This window comes from Mobula birostris, chromosome 22, assembly GCF_030028105.1.
Source record: "Mobula birostris isolate sMobBir1 chromosome 22, sMobBir1.hap1, whole genome shotgun sequence".
Taxonomy (NCBI): domain Eukaryota; kingdom Metazoa; phylum Chordata; class Chondrichthyes; order Myliobatiformes; family Myliobatidae; genus Mobula; species Mobula birostris.
In genome coordinates this window covers 55,836,502-55,858,812 of record NC_092391.1, presented here as the reverse complement: position 1 = coordinate 55,858,812, position 22,311 = coordinate 55,836,502, and the positions used below count along the sequence as shown (strand labels likewise).

Genomic DNA, 22,311 nt, shown 5'->3' with positions numbered 1-22,311 from the left:
CACCTTACATTTCCTTTGAAATTATCCCCTCCCACCTTAAAGGCATGCCCTCTGGTATTAGATATTTAATCCTGGGAAAAAGATACTAGATGTCTGCTCTATCTATGCCTCTCATAACCTTATAAACCTTTATCAGATCTTCCCTCAGGCTCTGCCACTCCAGAGAGAAAACAACCCATGTTTATCCAGCCTCTCATAATAGCACATGCCCTCTGAACCAGGCAGCATCCTGGTAAGCCTCTTCTGCACCCTCTCCACAGCCTCGACATCCTTCCTCTAATGGGGCAATCAGAACCGTATGTAATACTCCAGATGCGGCCCAACTAGTTTTATAAAGCTGCAACATAACTTCCTGACTTTTGAAATCAATGCCTCGACTAATAAAGGCAAGTATGCCATATGCTTTCTTAACCACGTTCTTGTTTAAGTTTTTTCAATACCAAGGAACGCAAGGGATAAAGGGTCAGTGAGGTAAACGATCAGACATGATCTTACTAAACATGGAGCAGACACAAGCCTTTGAAGAGCCTAACCTCCTTCCATTTCTTGCATTCTTTTTGTTGACAAACACTGTAATTGAGACACAGTTAAAGGCCTTAACTACAAACACCATACCCACCTGTTTCACTTGTTCAACAACTTTATCTTGTGCATTCGTAGTGTTTTCCTGTGAAGCTAGTGCCGAATTCTGTAGTACCACTTGGGCTTTCGGAGGAGCTACGGCAGATAAGGTAACCAACCCCTGTGGCTTGGACTGCAAAATCGGCGACACTGGCCTATTAGTCAACGGCTGATGTGCAGGAGCAGAGGAAACTGTCCCTGAAAGGGTCACTTGTGGCACAGATGAGGTAGGCTGTGAGTTGGCTATGAGTCGTTGGCACGCTTGGCCGGTCTCACTTGTTGATCGCATCAATGTCACAGTCTAGATGAAATCAAAGAATACACAACAACAAAGAGAAATTCAAGTATTCTACACAAGCTGCAACTTCACTGGTGAATTGGACTGTTTACACTGCCAAAACACTTGCACAAACATATTTGAAGAATGCAGGGCAATGCAACACGGAATGGATACCAAATCAAGGAACAAAAAGGAAAATCCAAAATGAATTTCATTGAAGTTTTACAGGAGAGGGACATATGTGGAAGTATTTCATAACCAGGGAAAGAAAAATCACTACTTTCCCCAAGCAGTAAGGTTGATCAACTCCTCCACCCATTAACTCCACCACTAATTTGTTTCCCATCGGTCACCTTATGTACAGTCTAGCGTCACATCACAGACAGACAATCGTAAGTTATTTATTGAGGTACAATACATGCTGCCCAGCAACCCGTCAATTTAAACCTAGTCTAATCACAGGACAAATTACAATGACCAAATAACCTACCAAACAGTAGGTCTTTGGACGGTGGGAAATCCACGAGCTCATGGGGATAACATACAAACTCCTTACAGGCAGCAGCGGGAATTGAACCTGTACTGTACTGTAAAGCGTTGTGTTAACCGCTATGCTATAATGCCATCCAATCTATGAATATAAGCTTTCTAATGTATTTATATACTTTTTTTATTATTGCTATTGTATTGTAATGCCTGCACTGTTTTGTGCCCTTTATGCAGTCCTGGGTAGGTAGTAGTCTAGTGTAGTTTTGTGTTGTTTTACGTAGTTCAGTGTAGTTTTTGTATTGTTCATGTAGCACCATGGTCCTGAAAAACGTTGTCTTGTTTTTACTGTGTACTGTACCAGCAGTTATGGTTGAAATGACAATAAAAAAGTGACTTGACTTGACTTCACTTGTTCTTTATTTATTGTTTTTTTTGTGCTACATTGGATCTGAAACACAACTATTTTGTTCTCCTTACACTTGTGTGCAGGAAATGAGATTAAACAATCTTGAATTCCCAAAGGACCAGACAGGGCAATGAAATTGGAAAAGTAATTTGTGATCAAGTCTGAGGAAAGGGTAGTTTACAGTCAGTATAATTGGGTGTTTGATAGTCAGTGTAGGGTCACTGGAACTGTTTCCATGTTTAATCACTCACTGACTCTACAATAAGTGATGTAGGTGGGGAAGAGGTGATGAATTAAACAGACTTGCCAGTGGAAGAGTTAAAACCCTAATGCTAAAAATATGAGATACAAGAATGGAATGGCTGATTATCCAAAACTGTGTAAGCTTGTAACTTAAAACCTTTAGCCCAAATCTCTATTTCTTTCTTATTCTGACAAAGAATTGAATTTGTTTCTCCTTATACAAACACTGCCTGATCCACTGTGTATTTCTGTCACCTTCTTTTATAATCTCTTCCTGCAAAGATAGCGTGGGTCAGCAATGCTTTGCAGGTAGCTAAAAATACAACTAACAATTCTATTAAATATACTTTTTCAGGACTGTAATCACTGCAAACCACAGCCTGTAATTTTCCACTAGGTGTGCTTCTGAACTGTCTGTATGACCTGGCGTTTTTGTGGTATCCTGAAATATTCAGCCAACTGGACACAGCCGCGGTGGCAATTGCTGGAGTGAACTTGGGGCTGGATTGAAGCAGTGGGGCTAAGGCCCAAGAGCAATAAATGAACCAAAGTTTAGCTGACCTAAGCGTCTAGCATTAAGGTATTGAGGCAGAGGGTGGAGGGCAAACTGATATTCAGCTCACTACTCTGTGAGGCTTTACATGCCTGAGCACTGAACTGACTCCGCAGCTACAGCCTGCAGTCATCGGCACTCGCCTCAGTGCTGAAGCAGGCTCAGCAGCTATGGCCTGCAGTCATCGAGCTCCATGACTGGCTGCAGCTCTGAACTGGTTACGTGGCTGTGGACTTAATTGCAGGGACACTCTGGCTAATGGTCGGGGCATTGTTTGGTTGCTTTTTTAAAAATTGTGTACACAATTTTTTTTTGCACATTGGATGCTTGTGGTGTACAGGGTTTTTTATGAGTTCTATTGTGTTTCTTTGTTTTGTGGCTGCCTGCAAGAAGATGAATCTCAAGATTGTATATGATATACATACTTTGATAATAAATATACTTTAAATCTTACATTTCCAACAGCTGCAGTATTTAGTACTCAGAAAAAATACTTATTATTTAGTGCCGAATGTTTTAATTTAATCCAATGGTTAAGATTTGGAATGTCAAACCTGAAAGATGGTGACTATGGACTCAAGACTTCAAATAAGGTTTTGCTAAACAGTTGATGCATCATCATCATCATTAGGTGCCGTGTCGTATGATGTGGGCGATCGTGGTCTCATGACCATGATTGCGCTTGGCAGATTTTTCTACAGAAGTGGTTTGCCATTGCCTTCTTCTGGGAAGTGTCTTTACAAGACGGGTGACCCCAGCCATTATCAATATTCTTCAGAGATTGTCTGCCTGCTGTCAGTGGTCACATAACCAGAACTTGTGATATGTACCAGATGCTCATCCGACCATCCACCACCTGCTCCCATTGGTTCATGTGACCCTGATCAGGGAGGTAGGGGGGAGGGCTAAGCAGGTACAACACCTTGCCCAAGGGTGGCTTGCAGGTTAGTGGAGGGAAGGAGCACCTTACATCCCCTTTGGTAGAAACACATCTCCATCCTGCCACCCAAGTTAATGTGTACACAATTTTTTAAAACTGTATTTTTTTTGGGAGGAAAAGAGAAATAAAGTGGGATTAATTGGTTGTACTACCAAAGAACTAAAAGATTTCCCCACCCTGTCTGCCTCAATCTATCAATAACCCATTTTATTTATTTAGTTAGTTATTGAGGTACAGCGTTGAATAAGCCCTTCTGGCCTTTCGAGTCATGCTGACCAGCAATTCCCTGATTTAAACCTAGCCTTATCACAGGACAATTTACAACGACAATTAACCTACCAACCGGTACGTCTTGAACTGTGGGAGGAAACCAGAGCACCCGGAGGAAACCCACAAAGTCACAAGCAGAATGCATAAACTGCTTCTAGGCAGCGGAGGGAACTGAATTTGAGTTGCCTGTACTGTGAAGCACTGTGCGACCATTACACTCCCTTGCTGCCACATTTACCGACCAGAGTTTTCCAACTCCACCTCTGCTCCCCTCCCCGGCACAAACTGCCTGTCACCTTACACCCCAGCAATCACCGCAGACTCCTGTCTCATCACTTCCCCCTTCTCTTTATTCTGGCCATCTCGCCTCTCTACCCCCAATCCTGTACAGGATTTACTCCCTAAACGACGATAATTCCTTCCCTCCCCCTTGAGCTACCAAGTTCCTCCAGAACTTCCAGCTCCAGATTCCAGCATCTGCACTCTCTTGTCTCTCCATAGACACAGATTTGATGGACTTAGATCAGTTGTTACAATGTCAAGATTCCAAGATCAAATCAGTATCAAATCAAATCAAATCAAGTTTAATTATCATTCAAACATACATGGATACAACTGAATGAAACAGCGCTCTTCTGGGGCCAAGTTGCAAAGCATACACAGCACATTCAAAATAGTGAGCAAAAACAAACATAGTCATGCAAAAAAAACACACATATGTAGCCCAACACCCTCAGCAACATGTCCCGTGAGTTGAAGGTACAACCTCCAGCAGCTTGAGGTCTAATCCTTACCACAATTGAGGCGATGCAGCTTCCCCACCGCCTGTTGCGCCACCAAATAAGGGAAACAGGCCGGCAGCATCTTACAGTATCAATTTCGAACAAGTGTGTCAGTAACCAGACATACAAATTCACAATGATTAACTAAAGAACAAGTACACTGACTAGGACAGTTTGTAGTCAGTTAGTATTAATAATCTGGAGAACACCAGACAAGCCTCACTTGCCATGGGAATATTTCTTTCATTTAGAACATAGAACAGTATAGCACAGTACAGGCCATTTGGCCCATGATGTTATGCTGACCTTTTAACCTACTCCAAGATCAATCTAACCTTTCCCTCCTATAGTCCTCAGTTTTTCTATCATCCATGTGCCTTTCTAAGAGTTTCTTAAAAGCCTCTAATTTATCTGCCTCTACCACCACCCTCGGCAGCACATTCCACACACTCACCACTGCCTGTGTAAAAGATGATGTTATGCTCTCACCAGAGCTCACGTGCCAGCTTAGCTCATTAGCTAACCCTTCTAACAGCTCCATGACTCAGCGGTGAGCAGACCACATTTCTAAACAATGTATGTCTAGATTCGGTATGATTTGGGCTTCAACCAAACAAGAATGTTGGGAATTCCAATTAAAGGAACCTCAATTTGAGCGAATGCTGTGGATATACTGCCCATACACAATTATCGGTCGCCAGGAAATATCAGATCGTGCACCAGCATAAAATTATAAAGAAAGTATATTTACCAATTTCATCTTTATCAGTTAATTTAAAAAAAGGAAAAAAAAATAAAAAGGCCCATTACAGTTGAAGCAGTCTAAATGTGCACTTAAATGTTGGTGCTCATTTCTGTAGTGGTTGGGTGTACCACTTTACTCACAGTGCTGAATTCTCATCACCAATCACAGGTAGAACTTCCCTTCATGGACTACTTCATCTTGTGAACTACTCCTTGCCACCTTCGCACATCAACTCCAATGTCTTTCATTGCATTCAAAGTGGAAACTGGCAATAGTTTGAGTCACAGATCGTAAAAGAACATAAACACAAGAGATTCAACAGATGCTGGAAATCCAGAGTAATTCACACAAGGTGGAACTCCGCAGGGGAGGCAGCATCTACGGCAGGGATTTCCAACCTGGGCTCCACAGACCCCTCGGTTAATAGTAGGGGTCCAGGGTATTTTAAAAAAAGGTTGACAGCTCCTGATCCATGGAAAGGAATAAAGAGTTGGTGTTTTGGGCCAAGACCCTTGAGTACATCTACATGAAACGCTGTCGTAGGAAAGCAGCATCCATCATCAGAGATACCCACCAACCAGCCATGCTCTCTTTTCACTGCTGTCATCAGGTAGAAGACACAGGAGTTTCAGGGCTCACACCACCAGGTTAAAGAACAGTTACTATCCCTCAACCATCAGGTTCTTGAACAAAAGGAGATAACTGCACTCATTTATTGAGATGCTCCCACAAACAATGATATCACTTTAAGGGCTTTTGTTATTTATTGCTATTTATTTATATTTGCACAGTTTGTGTCTTCTGCACTCTGGCCGATCTTTCATTGATTCTGTTATAGTTACTCTTCTATAGAGTTGTTGAGTATGCTCACAGGAAAAATAATCTCAGGGTTGTGTATATGATATATATGCACTCAGACAATAAAAATTTACTTACTTACGTCATCAGGACTGGGAAGTAAGGGGGAAATAGCTAGAATAAGGAGGTGGCGGGAAGGGGGAACTACAAGCTAGAAGGTGGTAGGTGAAGCCAGGTCAGGAGTGAGGTGAATGGGTGGGGGAGTGCGGATAAGGTGAGATGCTGGGAGATGATTGGTGGAGAAAGTAAACGACTGGAGAAGGAAGAACCTGATGGGACAGGAGAGTGGACCATGAGAGAAAGGAAATGAGGACTACCACCAAAGGGAAGTGATAAGTAGGTGAGAAGAGAAGGGGCAAGAAGGAAGCCAAAAAGATCATAAAAGCAGCTTTTGTTGTTTTTAAAACAGCGAAGGATAAAATGCAAGTGCATTCTAAATTATAACAAAGCTGAAATCTGGTTTATTTATGTTGCACAGTAAGCATTATTCATTGCCACAAGTAAATTTGATCCAAAGAGGCAGAATGTTTACCTGTTGTGGAGGGTGTGCTTGTGACTGTTGAAGTTGTGCTGATGGCTGAGTTTGCATTGGTACGTGAAGAGGAGCTTGTACCTGCTGCTGGAGCTGAGACTGGAGCTGGGTCTGAGACTGAGACAGGGAAATGGGCTGCGGCTGGCTCTTGACCTGAAGGAGGTTCTGAGCCGGGGCCTGAGCCTGGAGGATGGCTTGAGGCTGGAGCTGGGTTTCAACCATGTGCTGTTGTGCCAACTGAATAGCGGCTGGGATTGGGGTCAATGGTATTGACGTAGGTCTGGCAGGCAGCTGAGGTGGAGGCGTATGCAGGCTGGCAGCATTCTGCACCGGTGGCCCTTTGGAGGGATCGTACTGCTGTTGGTTTTGTTTCTGGCCCGTGAGCTGTATCGTCTGAGGAGTGGGCGGCATTCCACCTGCAGAGAAGTTTAAACACAAAGGACATGCAGTCAGTGATGCTTGTTCTTGTCTGAATTCATTCAACTACATCTAGTAAATGGTGAACAACTGCTATCAGCAAAATGTAAAAATATCCACACACAGTGCCAGGCTTTGAAACACATCCAAACATCAAAACTACATAATCATAGGCTTTAAAGAAGCAGAGAATGCAAAGGGAAGGAGGTTATGCAAGGTCTTCATAAAACAATGGTTAGGTAGTGGTAGCAGTTAGCTGTCCAATTCAGGATATATTGCCTTCAATTATCAATCAGAATCAGATTTAACCTCACCGGCATATGCTGTGAAAATTGTAATATATAATAAAAAATCTATAAATTGCAATAAGTTCACTATACAATGCAAAAGTTTTAGGCACATATATACAGCTAGGATGCCTAAGACTTTTACACTGTGTTGCATTTGTCAACGTGGAGCAGAGAGCAAGTTTACAAAGTGGAGGAAGCAAAGAATGTTGGGATAGTGAGGGTGGACCGCAGTGGGATAGAGGAGGAGTGCCAGGAGCAGGGGTGGTGTGGGTGCAGCCACACCCAACACCGAGACACCAGGCAAGGTCATTTGATTCCAAACAATTTATTTATTGATCATTACAGAATGTCTCTCTGGTGCTTCCCACTCCCTCCCCTTTCCCTTCCCCTTTTCCCGACCATGATTCTCTTCTCCCCGCCTCCTTCCCACTCACAGCCCACAACAGAAACTCATGTCAGCTTCAGGTTTATCATCACTCACATGTCAAGGAATTTTCTTTTTTTTTGTGGGAACAGTATAGAGCAATACATAAAAGTTCTAGGGACCCAGTATATATGCCTAATGTACAGTACTATATTTATGAAAAATAAATTAAATAAGTAGCACAAAAGGATAAAAAAAAAGATAGTGTTCGTATCCATTCAGAAATCTGACTGTGGAGGCGAAAAAGCCGGTCCTAAAACATTGAGTGTGTGTCTTTGGGCTCCTATATCATGGTAGCAAGAGAAGAGGGAATGCCCTAAGTGATAGGGATCCTTGATAATGGATGTCCCCTCTTTAAGGCATCGCCTTTTGAAGATGCCCTTAATGCTGGGGGCAGGGGCTAGTGTCCATGATGGAGCTGACTGAAGTTTTAGATCGTGCATACATTTACTCAGATTGAAGGAGTTTAGCGATATATATAGATTGGACAGTTGATGTTTCAGGCAGAGACTTTTCTTCAGTCCTGAATAAAGGTCTCGGCCTGAAACATCGACTCTTTATTCACTTCCATTGCTGCTGCCTGACCTGTTGAGTTCCGCCAGCATTTTGTGTGTTGCTTTCGATTTACAGCATCTGAAGATTTTCTCATATTTATAACTTTAAGGTGATTGGAGGAAAGTCTTTGTAATGCCCTGATTAAGATTTCTACCGCTATGCTGTGAGGCATTTTATTTTAGCAGTTTTATGCAAAAGTAGTGTGTGTGTGCCCTGCTGGTGAGAGTGTTTTGGTTTCGGCTAAAGATAAGGAACCATGCTGTCCGACGTAGGAATATTATGTCAGCCAATCAGGATGGTGGGATGGAGAACAGGTTCTTGAAGAGTTGGGTAGAAAGAGACTTCTGATGGACAGTAGTCAGGTTTATGGTCTTTTGGAGGGACATGCGAAGAGGAGCAGATCAGGGAAGATGCCTGTAGAATCCTATCCAAAGGGGAGAACTGAATGCAAGGAGTAGTTCACAAGACGAAGTAGTCCATGAAGGGAAGTTCTACCTGTGATTGGTGATGAGAATTCAGCACTGTGAGTAAAGTGGTACACCCAACCACTACAGAAATGAGCACCAACGTTTAAGTGCACATTTAGACTGCTTCAACTGTAATGGGCCTTTTTATTTTTTTTTCCTTTTTTTAAATTAACTGATAAAGATGAAATTGGTAAATATACTTTCTTTATAATTTTATGCTGGTGCACGATCTGATATTTCCTGGCGACCGATAATTGTGTATGAGCAGTATATCCACAGCATTCGCTCAAATCGAGGTTCCTTTAATTGGAATTCCCAACATTCTTGTTTGGTTGAAGCCCAAATCATACCGAATCTAGACATATATTGTTTAGAAATGTGGTCTGCTCACCGCTGAGTCATGGAGCTGTTAGAAGGGTTAGCTAATGAGCTAAGCTGGCACGTGAGCTCTGGTGAGAGCATAACATCATCTTTTACACAGGCAGTGGTGAGTGTGTGGAATGTGCTGCCGAGGGTGGTGGTAGAGGCAGATAAATTAGAGGCTTTTAAGAAACTCTTAGAAAGGCACATAGATGATAGAAAAACGGAGGACTATATAGAAGGGAAAGGTTAGATTGATCTTGGAGTAGGTTAAAAGGTCAGCCCAACATCACAGGCCAAATGGCCTGTACTGTGCTATACTGTTGTACGTTCTAAATGAAAGAAATATTCCCACGGCAAGTGAGTCAGTAACCAGACATACAAATTCACAATGATTAACGAAAGAACAAGTGAACTGACTAGGACAGTTTGTAGTTAGTATTAATAATCTGGAGAACACAAGCAGACAAGGGGGATGGAAACACATTCTTCAGTACTGGTATAAAGCCGGGATCCATAGGCCCCACGGTTAACAGTAAATGGCATAAAAAAGGTTGGAAACCCTGTTATAGAGCAAATCAGAGATATGTGCAGGACTGCACGGAAAAGGTCAGAGATTTAGAACTAATTGGATAATTTCTCTCAGGAATCATCACTGGTACTATAGGCAAAACATTCTCCTTCACCACTGTACATGTTGATTCTCTGTAAAATCACACCAGAAGAAAAGTCATAAAATTCCAAGCAGTTCAATGGTATAAACCAACTTTTAAATCCAAATGACCAGCAGTAAACAGACCCCTTTCAGCACATTGGAGAAGGCAAGACTCCTTGGTAGAATTTCCATTCTGTAAGTCAGCAATTGCTGTCCTGGCAGTCTTTGACTGAGTTTTTCTCTAAAATGTACAGTACTGACACTGCTGCGACCTACTCCATACACCGCAGGAAGATAAGATGCTACCAAAGCATATTTACAGATCACACTTTGAAATGTTCAACAGTGCACGATGCCATGCTGCAGAGAGAAACGCACACTTTTGTTAAATCAGACCAGGAGTTTATTAGGTAAAAATCAAAGAAACAGAAAATTCCCAGAGAATCTAAACAATGCTACAAAATTGCTTTATTGAGTTTACTGGCAGACACAGATCAGACCCAGACAGAAATCTCCCACATTCCCTTTAATGCCAGTACCAAACACGCAGCATTCACCAGTCTGCAGAAAAAAGAAGAGTTGCCAGTGGCTGTTAGCTTAATTCATGGTACTATATAATGCACAATATATTCACCATGCAATAAAGCCTCAAATGCCCAGGTTGAATCCCATGAGGAGGATTAAAAGAAAATAAATTCACAATTCACATCAGTAAAGGCTAAGACAATTTATGCTAAAGTTATGTTTATCTCTTGGGTTTTTAGCTGCAACCATGCCATTCAGAGAGGAAGCTGAACAGAAGGGAAAGATTTTCCAAGGCAAAGGAAAGAAGTCACCGGAATCAGACTGCCAGGATTTTGTGTAGAGCGAGTATAGAAGCAAGGGACCAAATACCACGCTCCCTTCAGGATCCCACCCACCCTGCTCATAGGCTGTTTGTCCCACTCCCATCAAGGAGGAGGCTACGTAGTATCCATGCCAGGACCACCAGACTCAAAAACAATTACTTTCCCCAAGCAGTAAGACTGATCAACACCTCCACCCACTAACTCACTCTTCCACACCTACCCAACACCACTACTTTACCATTTCCTGTCAAGTCACCTTACGTACAGAAACGCCTGTACCTAGTGTCACCTTATGGACATACAATCAATCTATGCATGCAAGCTAACTTATGTATTTATATTTATTGTGGTTTTTATTATTATTGTGTTCTTTATCTTATCAACCAGATCCAGAGTAAGAACTATTTTGTTCTCCTTTACACTTGTGTAGAGGAAATGAAATTAAACAAACTTGACTCAGTAAAATTATGTTAGGAGTTTATTTTTAAAATTTTATTTACTTACTGAGCACAGAGACCCGGCTGGTGGCGTAGTGGCATCAGTGCCGGACTTCGGAACGAAAGATCCCGAATTCAAATCCAACTGGCTCCCCTGCACGCTTTCCATCCGTGCTGGGTTACGAGCTGGTGATCTCTTTAGAAACTCACCTGGCAGAAGGCAATGGCAAACCACTGCTGTAACTTGCCTCGTACATCATTGTCCCATTACATCAGAGAGGCGTGGAGGGAAATCGTCCGCTAACCGGTGAAACTCCAGATGCGACGTACCTTTCCTTTACCGAGCACAGAACAGTCTCCTCCATCCTTTTCAGCCACACTGCCCAGCAGTCCCCGATTTAACCCTAGCCTAATCAATTAGCCTACTAACCGATATGTCTTACTGAGTGCAGGTCAATGGGACTAGCGAAATAAAGTTTTGGCACAGACTAGAAGGGCTGAATGGCCTGATTTCTGTGTTGTAGTGTTCTATGGTTCTTTGGACTGTGGTTGGAAACCGGAGCACCTGAAGAAACCCCACACAGTCACGGGGAGAACGTACAGACTCCTTGCAAGCAGCGGCAAGATGTAGGTAGTGATCACAAGAGATCTGTTAGAGAATCATGAAGGAAATGCTTGGGAACATTAAGCTGATGCAAGTCAACAGTCATAGAACAGGTACTACATTGCACACAATGCTAGAAACTGGACCACACATTATTCATTTTCATCTGTAAATCCAGTTACCCTACAGTAAATTGGACAGGACTTTTCCATGCACTTTCTTCTTTACCGAGTTTGACTTTTTCTAACACCAGACACAAATTCAATGCCATTAATATTCACACAATTTCATTTTGTCCTTGCTGCAACTTAGAAACCATAAGGAATAAATTTCATAGAACTAGCAGTACACTGCTCTGCATGGCTGGTTTTCCTCACTGTTATAAGGGATGTTCAGTGTACAGCAGGTGATCCAACACAACTTCGTAACTGGCCACAGGTTGTAAAAACACTTTCCAACATCCTGAGTGCTGAATTGGCATTTCTTCCAACATCATAGTTTAGCCACATTGAACCATATGACAGAGGAGCAGAACTGGGCCACTTGGCCCATCGAGTCTGCTCCAACATCTCATCATGGCCGATTTATTATCCCACTCAACCCGATTCTCCTGCCTTCTCCCCATAACCTTTGACACCCTTACTAATCAAGAACCTATCAACCTGCTGGGTAGAGATACGTCTCTATCAAAGGAGATGTAAGGTGCTCCTTCCTTCCACTAGCTTGCAGATCACCCTTGGGCAAGGTGTAACACCTGCTTATTCCCCAATCAGGATCACATGAAGCCATGGGAGCAGGTGGTGCATATCATAAATCACGGTTATGAGACCATCATCACCCACGTCATTCCACACGGCACGAACGATGACGACAATGATCAACCTCCACTTATGGCTGTGACTGGCCACTCCATGTGGGATGAGGCAGAGACTTACTGATCTGCAAGGAGCATTGGTCAACAGATTCTTCAGATGTCATATCTCACCCAGTAACTCTGATAGACAAATTATTTGTAAACTGGAGTTTCCGAAGGCAGTCATCGCCAGGGAATGTGGCATCCTGTGAGAAGACCTTGGCCAAGCTTTCACGCCTGGACTGGCCTTTCCATCCAGATCATGACAATTTGCTCATCATACGATTACTTCATGCAGCTGCCACTCAGCATCAGAGAGATCACCCAGGCCCTTTTTTCATGAAGGGACATCTTCCTCTCATTTGATTTCAGCAAGGACCCCAATAGGATGAGGAAGTAATAGCGCTGTTGACCATCCAAGAGCACTGGAAGCCAATGACTACTGTCATACATCCATAAGGGCTGCCATTTACTACTGCAGCTTCTCCTCAACTACAAGGGTTTCCACTCCCCAAATGTGCAGATTACTATAGATCCTGATGGCCCCTGATGAAAAAATGCCAAGTTTTCAGGTTTTACATGTCAAACATATCCTTAGAGACAGAAAGCTGCCAGATATTTTCCATGGCCAGAGGTCTTGGATCCTGCCTTACCCAATACTTCTCTGTCTCAAAATTTGAAGCAAGTTTTTTGAGGAGGTTACCAGGAAAGTGGATGAAGGGAAGGCAGTGGATATTGTCTACATGGACTTCAGTAAAGCCTTTGACAAGGTCCCGCATGGGAGGTTAGTTAGGAAAATTCAGTCGCTAGGTATACATGGAGATATGGTAAATTGGATTAGACATTGGCTCAATGGAAGAAGCCAAAGAGTGGTAGTAGAGAATTGCTTCTCCGAGTGGAGGCCTGTGACTAGTGGTGTGCCACAGGGATCAGTACTGGGTCCATTGTTATTTGTCATCTATATCAATGATCTGGATGATAATGTGGTAAATTGGATCAGCAAATTTGCTGATGATACAGTGAGGAAGGTTTTCAGAGCCTGCAGAGTGACTTGGACCAGCTGGAAAAATGGGCTGAAAAGTGGCAGATGGACAAGTGTGAGGTATTGCACGTTGGAAGGACAAACCAAGGTAGAACATACAGGGTTAATGGTAAGGCACTGAGGAGTGCAGTGGAACAGATGGATCTGGGAATACAGATACAAAATTCCCCAAAAGTGTCACAGGTAGATAGGGTCATAAAGAGAGCTTTTGGTACATTGGCCTTTATTAATCAAAGTATTAAGTATAAGAGCTGGAATGTTATGATGAGGTTGTATAGGGCATTGGTGAGGCCGAATCTGGAGTATTGTGTTCAGTTTTAGTCACCAAATTACAGGAAGGATATAAATAAGGTTGAGAGAGTGCAGAGAAGGTTTACAAGGATGTTGCCGGGACTTGAGAAACTCAGTTACAGAGAAAGGTTGAATAGGTTAGGACTTTATTCCCTGGAGAGTAGAAGAATGAGGGGAGATTTGATAGAGGTATATAAAATTATGATGGGTATAGATAGAGTGAATGCAAGCAGGCTTTTTCCACTGAGGCAAGGGGAGAAAAAAGAACCAGAGGACATGGGTTAAGGGTGAGGGGGGAAAAGTTTAAAGTGAAAATTAGGGGGGGCTTCTTCACACAGAGAGTGGTGGGAGTATGGAATGAGCTGCCAGACGAGGTGGTAAATGCGGGTTCTTTTTTAACATTTAAAAATAAATTAGACAGATACATGGATGGGAGGTGTATGGAGGGATATGATCCGTGTGCAAGTCAGTGGGACTAGGCAGAAAATGATTCGGCACAGCCAAGAAGGGCCAAAAGGCCTGTTTCCGTGCTGTAGTTTCTATGGTTCTATGGTTCTATGTTTTATACAACCTTGAGATTCATTTCCATACAGGCAGCCACGAAACAAAGAAACACAAAAGCCATGAAAAAAGACCATCAAACACCAATGTGCAGAGAATAAAAACAAATCATGCTAACAATAAATGCAAGCATACAGCATTCTGAAACAAAAAGGGAGCCCATCCACAGACCCTTAGTTCAGCACAGAGTCTAGTAAACGTCTCCTGACACCAACTTGCAAGTTTACCACAGTTGCTGAGTGCCAGCAAAAGGGTTACAAAGGACAGTGCATGCTACTGAGAATGAGAGTCCAGTACCTGCAAAATACAGAGGCATCCTGTAATACACGTTCAGCAGCTGCAGATATTTTACCATTGTGTGCTCTATGCTGCCCATCCCAACAATCAGAAAAAAAGGGGTCGCAAGTCATTCCAGGAATGAAAGGGTTAAAAAGGGTTACTGTATGAGGAACGTTTGATAACTCTGGGCCTGCACTCGCTGGCGTTTAATAGAATGATGGGGGATCTCATTCAAAGGCTTACGTAGAGTGAATGTGGAGAAGATGTTTCTTATAGTGAGGGAGTCTAAGATCAGAAGACACAGCCACAGAAAAGAGGGGCATTCTTTTATAACAGAGATAAGGAGTAATTTCTTTAGCCAGAGAGTGGTGTATCTGTTTATTTCATTGCCACAGGCAGCTATGGAAGCCAAGTCATTGAGTATATTTAAAGCGGAGGTTGATAGGTTCTTGATTAATCAGAGCATCAAAGGTTATGAGGAGAAGGCAGGAAAATGGGGGTTGAAAGAGATAATAAAACAGCCAGAGTGTGGTGAGTCTGCAGACTTGATGGGCGAATAGCCCAATTCTGCACCCATGCTTACGGTCTTATGGTTTTTAAACAGCAACTGGGGGCAGAGGAAAATTAATCTGCAGATCTAGGAGGGATGCTGGAGTTGATGTGCAACTTAAGAGTAGCAGAAGCAAGAGGCTCTGGAGGACATGGAATGCCTGTATGTAGAAATTTCACCAAAACAGTCTCATCTCCCAGACGTGACAGAGAATGCGCTGACTGCATGGTTTATTTGTGACTTCCTTCACAAGAAACTCAGCTCCCATCCCAACAAAGCTCTCTACACTCCAATAATGATTATCCCGAAGAATGATTCAGATTCCTTTTTGTAGAAACATTTACACTGATCATAATTCATCAATGAATAACAGCATAATCTAATAAATAATAAAATCATTCATTTGATGTAACTTGTGAGGTCATAAAATTTGTTTATTTATTTGGAGATACAGCACTGAACAGGACCTTTCAGCTCATCCAGCAACCCCCAATTTAACCCTAGACCAATCATAGGATAACTTACAATGATCAATTAACCTACTGACTGGTACGTCTTTGGACTGTGGGAGGAAGCTGGAGCACCCAGAGGAAACCCATGCGGTCACAGGGAGAACGTACAAACTCCTTAAAGAAGACTTAAAGAAGAATTGAACTTTGAACTCTGATGCCCCGAGCTGTAATAATGCCGCGCTGACTGCTACAGAAACACGTTATGTATGGCTAAAAATTCTAAGCTTAACTGGCTTGATTGCGTTGTAAAGTAAATAGATTCTTTTTTTGTGATGTTCTCTCTTACCCTTCCTCCAGTCACTGAAGCCTATGATTAATAGAGTAACTCACATCTCTTAAGTAATCACGCAAACATAAAATGTTTCCAAAATAACAGGTTTTAAAAAGTCACCTAAAGCACCCCGAGGAAACCCACGTGTTCATGGAGATGAACATACAAACAAAACCTTACAGTTAATGTCAGAATTGAACTCCATTGCCCCAAGCTGTAATAGCGTCGCGCTAACCACTGCTCCCGTGGCACCCTGTGATGACATAAAATTTATTTGTGTATTCTTTGAATGAATAAGGAATCTTCAGGCCACAGTGGAACCATTTCCTACTGGGCTCCTTTCATTGTATGTGTAATACATACATACACACACACACACACACACACGCACGCACGCGCGCAATAGCTTATGGAAACATAGAAAATAAGTGCAGGAGGTATATGGAGGGATATGGTCCGTGTGCAGGTCAGTGGGACTAGGCAGAAAATGGTTCAGCACAGCCAAGAAGGGCCAAAAGGCCTGTTTCTGTGCTGCAGTTTTTCTATAGTTTTCTATGGTTTCTAGGCCATTCGGCCCTTCCAGCCTGCACCGCCATTCAGTATGATCATGGCTGATCATCCAACTCAGAACCCTGTACCTGCCTTCTCTCCATACCCCCGATCCCTTTAGCCACAAGGGCCATATCTAACTCCCTCTTAAATATAGCCAATGAACTGGCCTCAACTGTTTCCTGTGGCAGAGAATTCCACAGATTCACCACTCTCTGTGTGAAGATGTTTTTCCTAATCTCGGTCCTAAAAGGCTTCCCCTTTATCCCCAAGCTGTGACCCCTCATTCTGGACTTCCCCAACATCGGGAACAATCTTCCTGCATCTAGCCTGTCCAATCCCTTTAGGATTTTATACGTTTCAGTAAGATCCCACCTCAATCTTCTAAATTCCAACGAGTATCAGCCTAGTCGATCCAGTCTTTCATCATATGAAAGTCCTACCATCCCAGGAATCAATCTAGTGAGCCTTCTTTGTACTCCCTCTATGGAAAGAATCTTTCCTCAGATTAGGGGACCAAAACTGCACACAATACTCCAGGTCTGGTCCCACCAAGGCCTTGTACAACTGCAGTAGTACCTCCCTGCTCCTGTACTCAAATCCTCTTGCTATGAATGCCAGCATACCGTTCACCTTTTTCACCGCCTGCTGTACCTGCATGCCCACTTTCAATGACTGGTGTACAATGACACCCAGGTCTCGTTGCACCTCCCCTTTTCCTAATCGGCAACCATTCAAATAATAATCTGTTTTCCTGTTTTTGCCACCAAAGTGGATAACCTCACATTTATCCACAGTAAATTGCATCTGCCACGAATTTGCCCACTCACCTAAACTATCCAAGTCACCCTGCATCCTCCTCACAGCTAACACTGCTGCCCAGCTTCGTGTCATCCACAAACTTGGAGATGCTGCATTTAATTCCCTCATCTAAGTCATTAATATATGTTGTAAACAACTGGGGTCCCAGCACTGAGCCTTGCGGTACCCCACTAGTCACTGCCTGCCATTCTGAAAAGGTCCTGTTTATTCCCACTCTTTGCTTCCTGTCTGCCAACCAATTCTCTATCCACATCAATACCATACCCCCAATACCGTGTGCTTTAAGTTTGCACACTAATCTCCTGTGTGGGACCTTGTCAAAAGCCTTTTGAAAATCCAAATATACCACATCCACTGGTTCTCCCCTATCCATTCCACTAGTTACATCCTCAAAAAATTCTCTGGGATTCATCAGACATGATTTTCCTTTCACAAATCCATGCTGACTTTGTCCAATGATTTCACTGCTTTCCAAATGTGCTGTTATCACATCTTTGATAACTGACCCTAGCATTTTCCCCACCACCGATGTTAGGGTAACCGGTCTATAATTCCCTGGTTTCTCTCTCCCTCCTTTTTTAAAAAGCAGGGTTACATTAGCCACCCTCCAATCCTCAGGAACTAGTCCAGAATCTAAAGAGTTTTGAAAAATTATCACTAATGCATCCACTATTTCTTGGGCTGCACCCTTAAGCACTCTGGGATGCAGACCATCTGGCCCTGGGGATTTATCTGCTTTTAATCCCTTCAATTTACTTAACACCACTTCCCTACTAACATGTATTTCCCTCAGTTCCTCCATCTCACTAGACCCTCTGTCCCCTACTATTTCCGGAAGATTATTTATGTCCTCCTTAGTGAAGGCAGAACCAAAGTAGTTATTCAATTGGTCTGCCATGTCCTTGTTCCCCATAATCAATTCACCTGTTTCTGTCTGTAAGGGACCTACATTTGTCTTAACCAATCTTTTTCTTTTCACATATCTATAAAAGCTTTTACAGTCAGTTTTTATGTTCCCTGCCAGTTTTCTCTCATAATCTTTTTTCCCTTTCCTAATTAAGCCCTTTGTCCTCCTCTGCTGGACTCTGAATTTCTCCCAGTCCTCAGTTGAGCCGCTTTTTCTGGCTAATTTGTACGTTTCTCCTTTGGAATTGATACTATCCCTAATTTCCCTTGTCAGCCACGGGTGCACTACCTTCCCTGATTTATTCTTTTGCCAAACTGGGATGTACAATGGATTGATGGGAAATAATAAAGTCGTGGTGGAGTTGGTGGGAGGTGCTAATCAGCCTTACTGCTTGGGGAAAGTAACTGTTTTTGAGTCTGGTGGTCCTGGCATGGATGCTACATAACCTCCTCCCTGATGAGAGTGGACAAACAGTCCATTTCATTCATGATGTTACGCGCTTTCATGATTCACATCTTTGTCACCTGCAGCCTCTTGACTTCTCTGTGGCAGTTACACTGTGTGCTGACACTGGCAGGCAAGGAGTGCAACCTCTTAAAGCTGGCACCCTAGTTGAATCAGTGTGCAGTGACTTGTTGAAAAGTGCATCAGGCTGAGTGGTTCTGTCAGGAAGATCCGTGTCTTGGTGTGAACCACCCAAATGCAGTTCCATACACTTCCTTTTTACCTGATCTTCACCATGGAAACTGACCAGTATTAAAGCTGTTTAATGGATCAAAATAAGAGCCAAAACGATTCACGCAAGAACATTTAACAGACTTGAAGTCTGTCCAAATGCTGAAAGAATAGGAGAAACAGAATTTAGTTGAATATCCATCAAGTCAATCATCATCCTTGGGCCACAACAAATACAAAGAGTGAAATTTGTTATTCAGATGAAAGTTACAGCACTAACCTTCCCCGCACCGCCCCTCCATCAAAAACGCTCTACAGTGGCAGTAATCACAGTTTGGGGCTCACTTCCTGCGGCTGTCTGTCAGGAGTTTGCACGTTCTCCCCATGACTGGATGGGGTTCCTCTGGGGTTCCGGTTTCCTCCCACATTCCAAAGATGTATGATTAGGGCAGGGGTTCCCAACCTGGGGTATGTGGAGCCCTTGCTAAGTGGTATTGGTCCATGGTATAAAAAAGGTTGGGAACCCCTAGGTTAGGGCGAGTTGTGGGCATGCTATGTTGGCGTGGGAAACATGGCAACATTCATGGGCTGCCCTGAGCATATTTTCGGAGTGTGTTGGTCATTGACACAGACAACGTACTTTACTGTATATTTCAATGTACATGTGACAAATAAAGCTAACCATTAGTCAGCGCAAAGTGAAGCATTCCCTTCTTTTACTTATTTGGTTCAGCAGCTTTTGCATGGGCTGGTTTTCGGTTCAACTGCTGCCAGAAGGTGTTTTACATGTACTCAAGGGTAGACAGGCTTTAATATATCCTACAGACAGCACCCTTTAACAGTATAGCACACCCTCATCACTGAACCACTGACCTGAATCGTGTCTCTGAAATGCAGAATATCCTTCCCTCTAACCCACCCACTGGCGCCCAATGAACTTAACAAAGTAAGAAAAGTTGTGAGAAAAGATAGGTAATGCAGAGACTTTTGACTACTCAATTAACATAATTAGAATAACTAAATGTTATGTTTGAGTGGTTATTGATGTGAGTTACTCTATTAATTAATAACACACAGGCTTCAGTGACTGAAGGAAGGGTAAGAGAGAACATCACAAAAAAAGAATCTATTTACTTTACAACTCAATCAAGCCAATTAAGCTTAGAATTTTTAGCCGTACATAACGTGCTTCTGTAGCAGTCAGCGCGGCATCATTACAGCTCGGGGTATCAGAGGTCAAAGTTCAACTCCAACGTCCTCTCTAAGGAATTTGTACATCCTCCCCGTGCCCGCATGTATTTCTTCTGGTTGCTCTGGTTTTCTCCCGCAGTCCAAAGACGTACAGGTTAGTTAGTAGGTTAATTGGGCATTGTAAATTATCCTGTGATTAGTCTAGGGTTAAATCGGGGGCTGCTGGAAGAGCTGGAAGGTCCTGTTCTGCACTGTTTCTCCAAATAAATAAATAAGTTTTATGACCTCACAAGTTAAATCAAGTGCCGGCAGGTCTCGGCCTGAAACATCGACTATACTTTTATTCATAGTTGCTGCCTGGGCTGCTGAGTTCCTCCAGCGTTTTGTGTGTGTTGCTTGGATTTTCAGTATCTGCAGATTTTCTCTTGTTATTTTTAATGCAGCATGTATCAAATTACAGAGGAATGCATTTAGTAATTGTCATAAGTCATAGTCATACTTTATTGATCCCGGGGGAAATTGGTTTTCGTAACAGTTGCACCAATAATAAATAGTAATAGAACCATAAATAGTTAAATAGTAATATGTAAATTATGCCAGTAAATTATGAAATAAGTCCAGGACCAGCCTATTGGCTCAGGGTGTCTGACCCTCCAAGGGAGGAGTTGTCAAGTTTGATGGCCACAGGCAGGAATGACTTCCTATGACGCTCCGTGTTGCATCTCGGTGGAATGAGTCTCTGGCTGAATGTACTCCTGTGCCCACCCAGTACATTATGTAATGGATGGGAGACATCGACCAAGATGGCATGCAACTTAGACAGTATCCTCTTTTCAGACACCACTGTGAGAGAGTCCAGTTCCATCCCCGCAACATCACTGGCCTTACGAATGAGTTTGTTCATTCTGTTGGTGTCTGCTACCCTCAGCCTGCTGCCCCAGCACACAACAGCAAACATGATAGCACTGGCCACCGCAGACTCATAGAACATCCTCAGCATCGTCCGGCAGATATTAAAGGACCTCAGTCTCCTCAGGAAATAGAGACGGTTCTAACCCTTCTTGTAGACAGCCTCAGTGTTCTTTGACCAGTCCAGTTTATTGTCAATTCGTATCCCCAGATATTTGTAATCCTCCATCATGTCCACACTGACCCCCTGGATGGAAACAGGGATCACCGGTACCTTAGCTCTCCTCAGGTCTACCACCAACTCCTTAGTCTTTTTCACATTAAGCTGCAAATAATTCTGCTCACACCATGTGACAAAGTTTCCTACTGTAGCCCTGTACTCAGCCTCATCTCCCTTGCTGATGCATCCAACTATGGCAGAGTCATCAGAAAACTTCTGAAGGTGACAAGACTCTGTGCAGTAGTTGAAGTCCGAGGTGTAAATGGTGAAGAGAAAGGGAGACAAGACAGTCCCCTGTGGAGCCCCAGTGCTGCTGATCACTCTGTTGGACACACAGTGTTGCAAGCACACGTACTGTGGTCTGCCAGTCAGGTAATCAAGAATCCACGACACCAGGGAAGCATCCACCTGCATCGCTGTCAGCTTCTCCCCCAGCGGAGCAGGGCAGATGGTGTTGAATGCACTGGAGAAGTCGAAAAACATGACCCTCAAAGTGCTCCCTGGCTCGTCCAGGTGGGCATAGACACAGTTCAGCAGGTAGACGATGGCATCCTCAACTCCTAGTTAGGGCTGGTAGGCGAACTGGAGGGGATCTAAGTGTGGCCTGACTATAGGCCGGAGCAGCTCCAGAGCAAGTCTCTCCAGGGTCTTGACCAGACCACGCTGTGTGAGGCTCATCTTTTTTAACTGCGATAGCATTCCAGTTTTTTCTCACGGTAAAGGTATCATAGGACTTAAAAGTGACTGTAGCAGGCTTCTAAGAGGGCTTACATAATTCACTGCTGTTTATTTTAGTTATGCTAATTATGCCGCCAAATCTTAGCCCAAAACGTTGACTGCACTTTTTTCCATAGATGCCTGCTGAGTTAGTTCCTTCAGCATTTTGTGTACATTGCTTAAAAA

At 43.1% G+C, this 22,311-nt stretch overlaps 1 protein-coding gene across 11 annotated transcripts in view; it reads right to left on the bottom strand.

The window, feature by feature from the left end:
* ep400 (E1A binding protein p400) overlaps positions 1–22,311 on the bottom strand; it is a 244,722-nt gene that overhangs the window by 157,314 nt on the left and 65,097 nt on the right. For all 11 annotated transcript variants that reach the window (XM_072240806.1, XM_072240814.1, XM_072240809.1 and 8 more), the window contains 2 exons: positions 6,720–7,135; positions 620–922 (listed from right to left, as the gene is read on the bottom strand). In XM_072240806.1, coding sequence (XP_072096907.1) covers positions 620–922; positions 6,720–7,135 — 719 coding nt within the window. The remainder of the gene's footprint in view (positions 1–619; positions 923–6,719; positions 7,136–22,311) is intronic.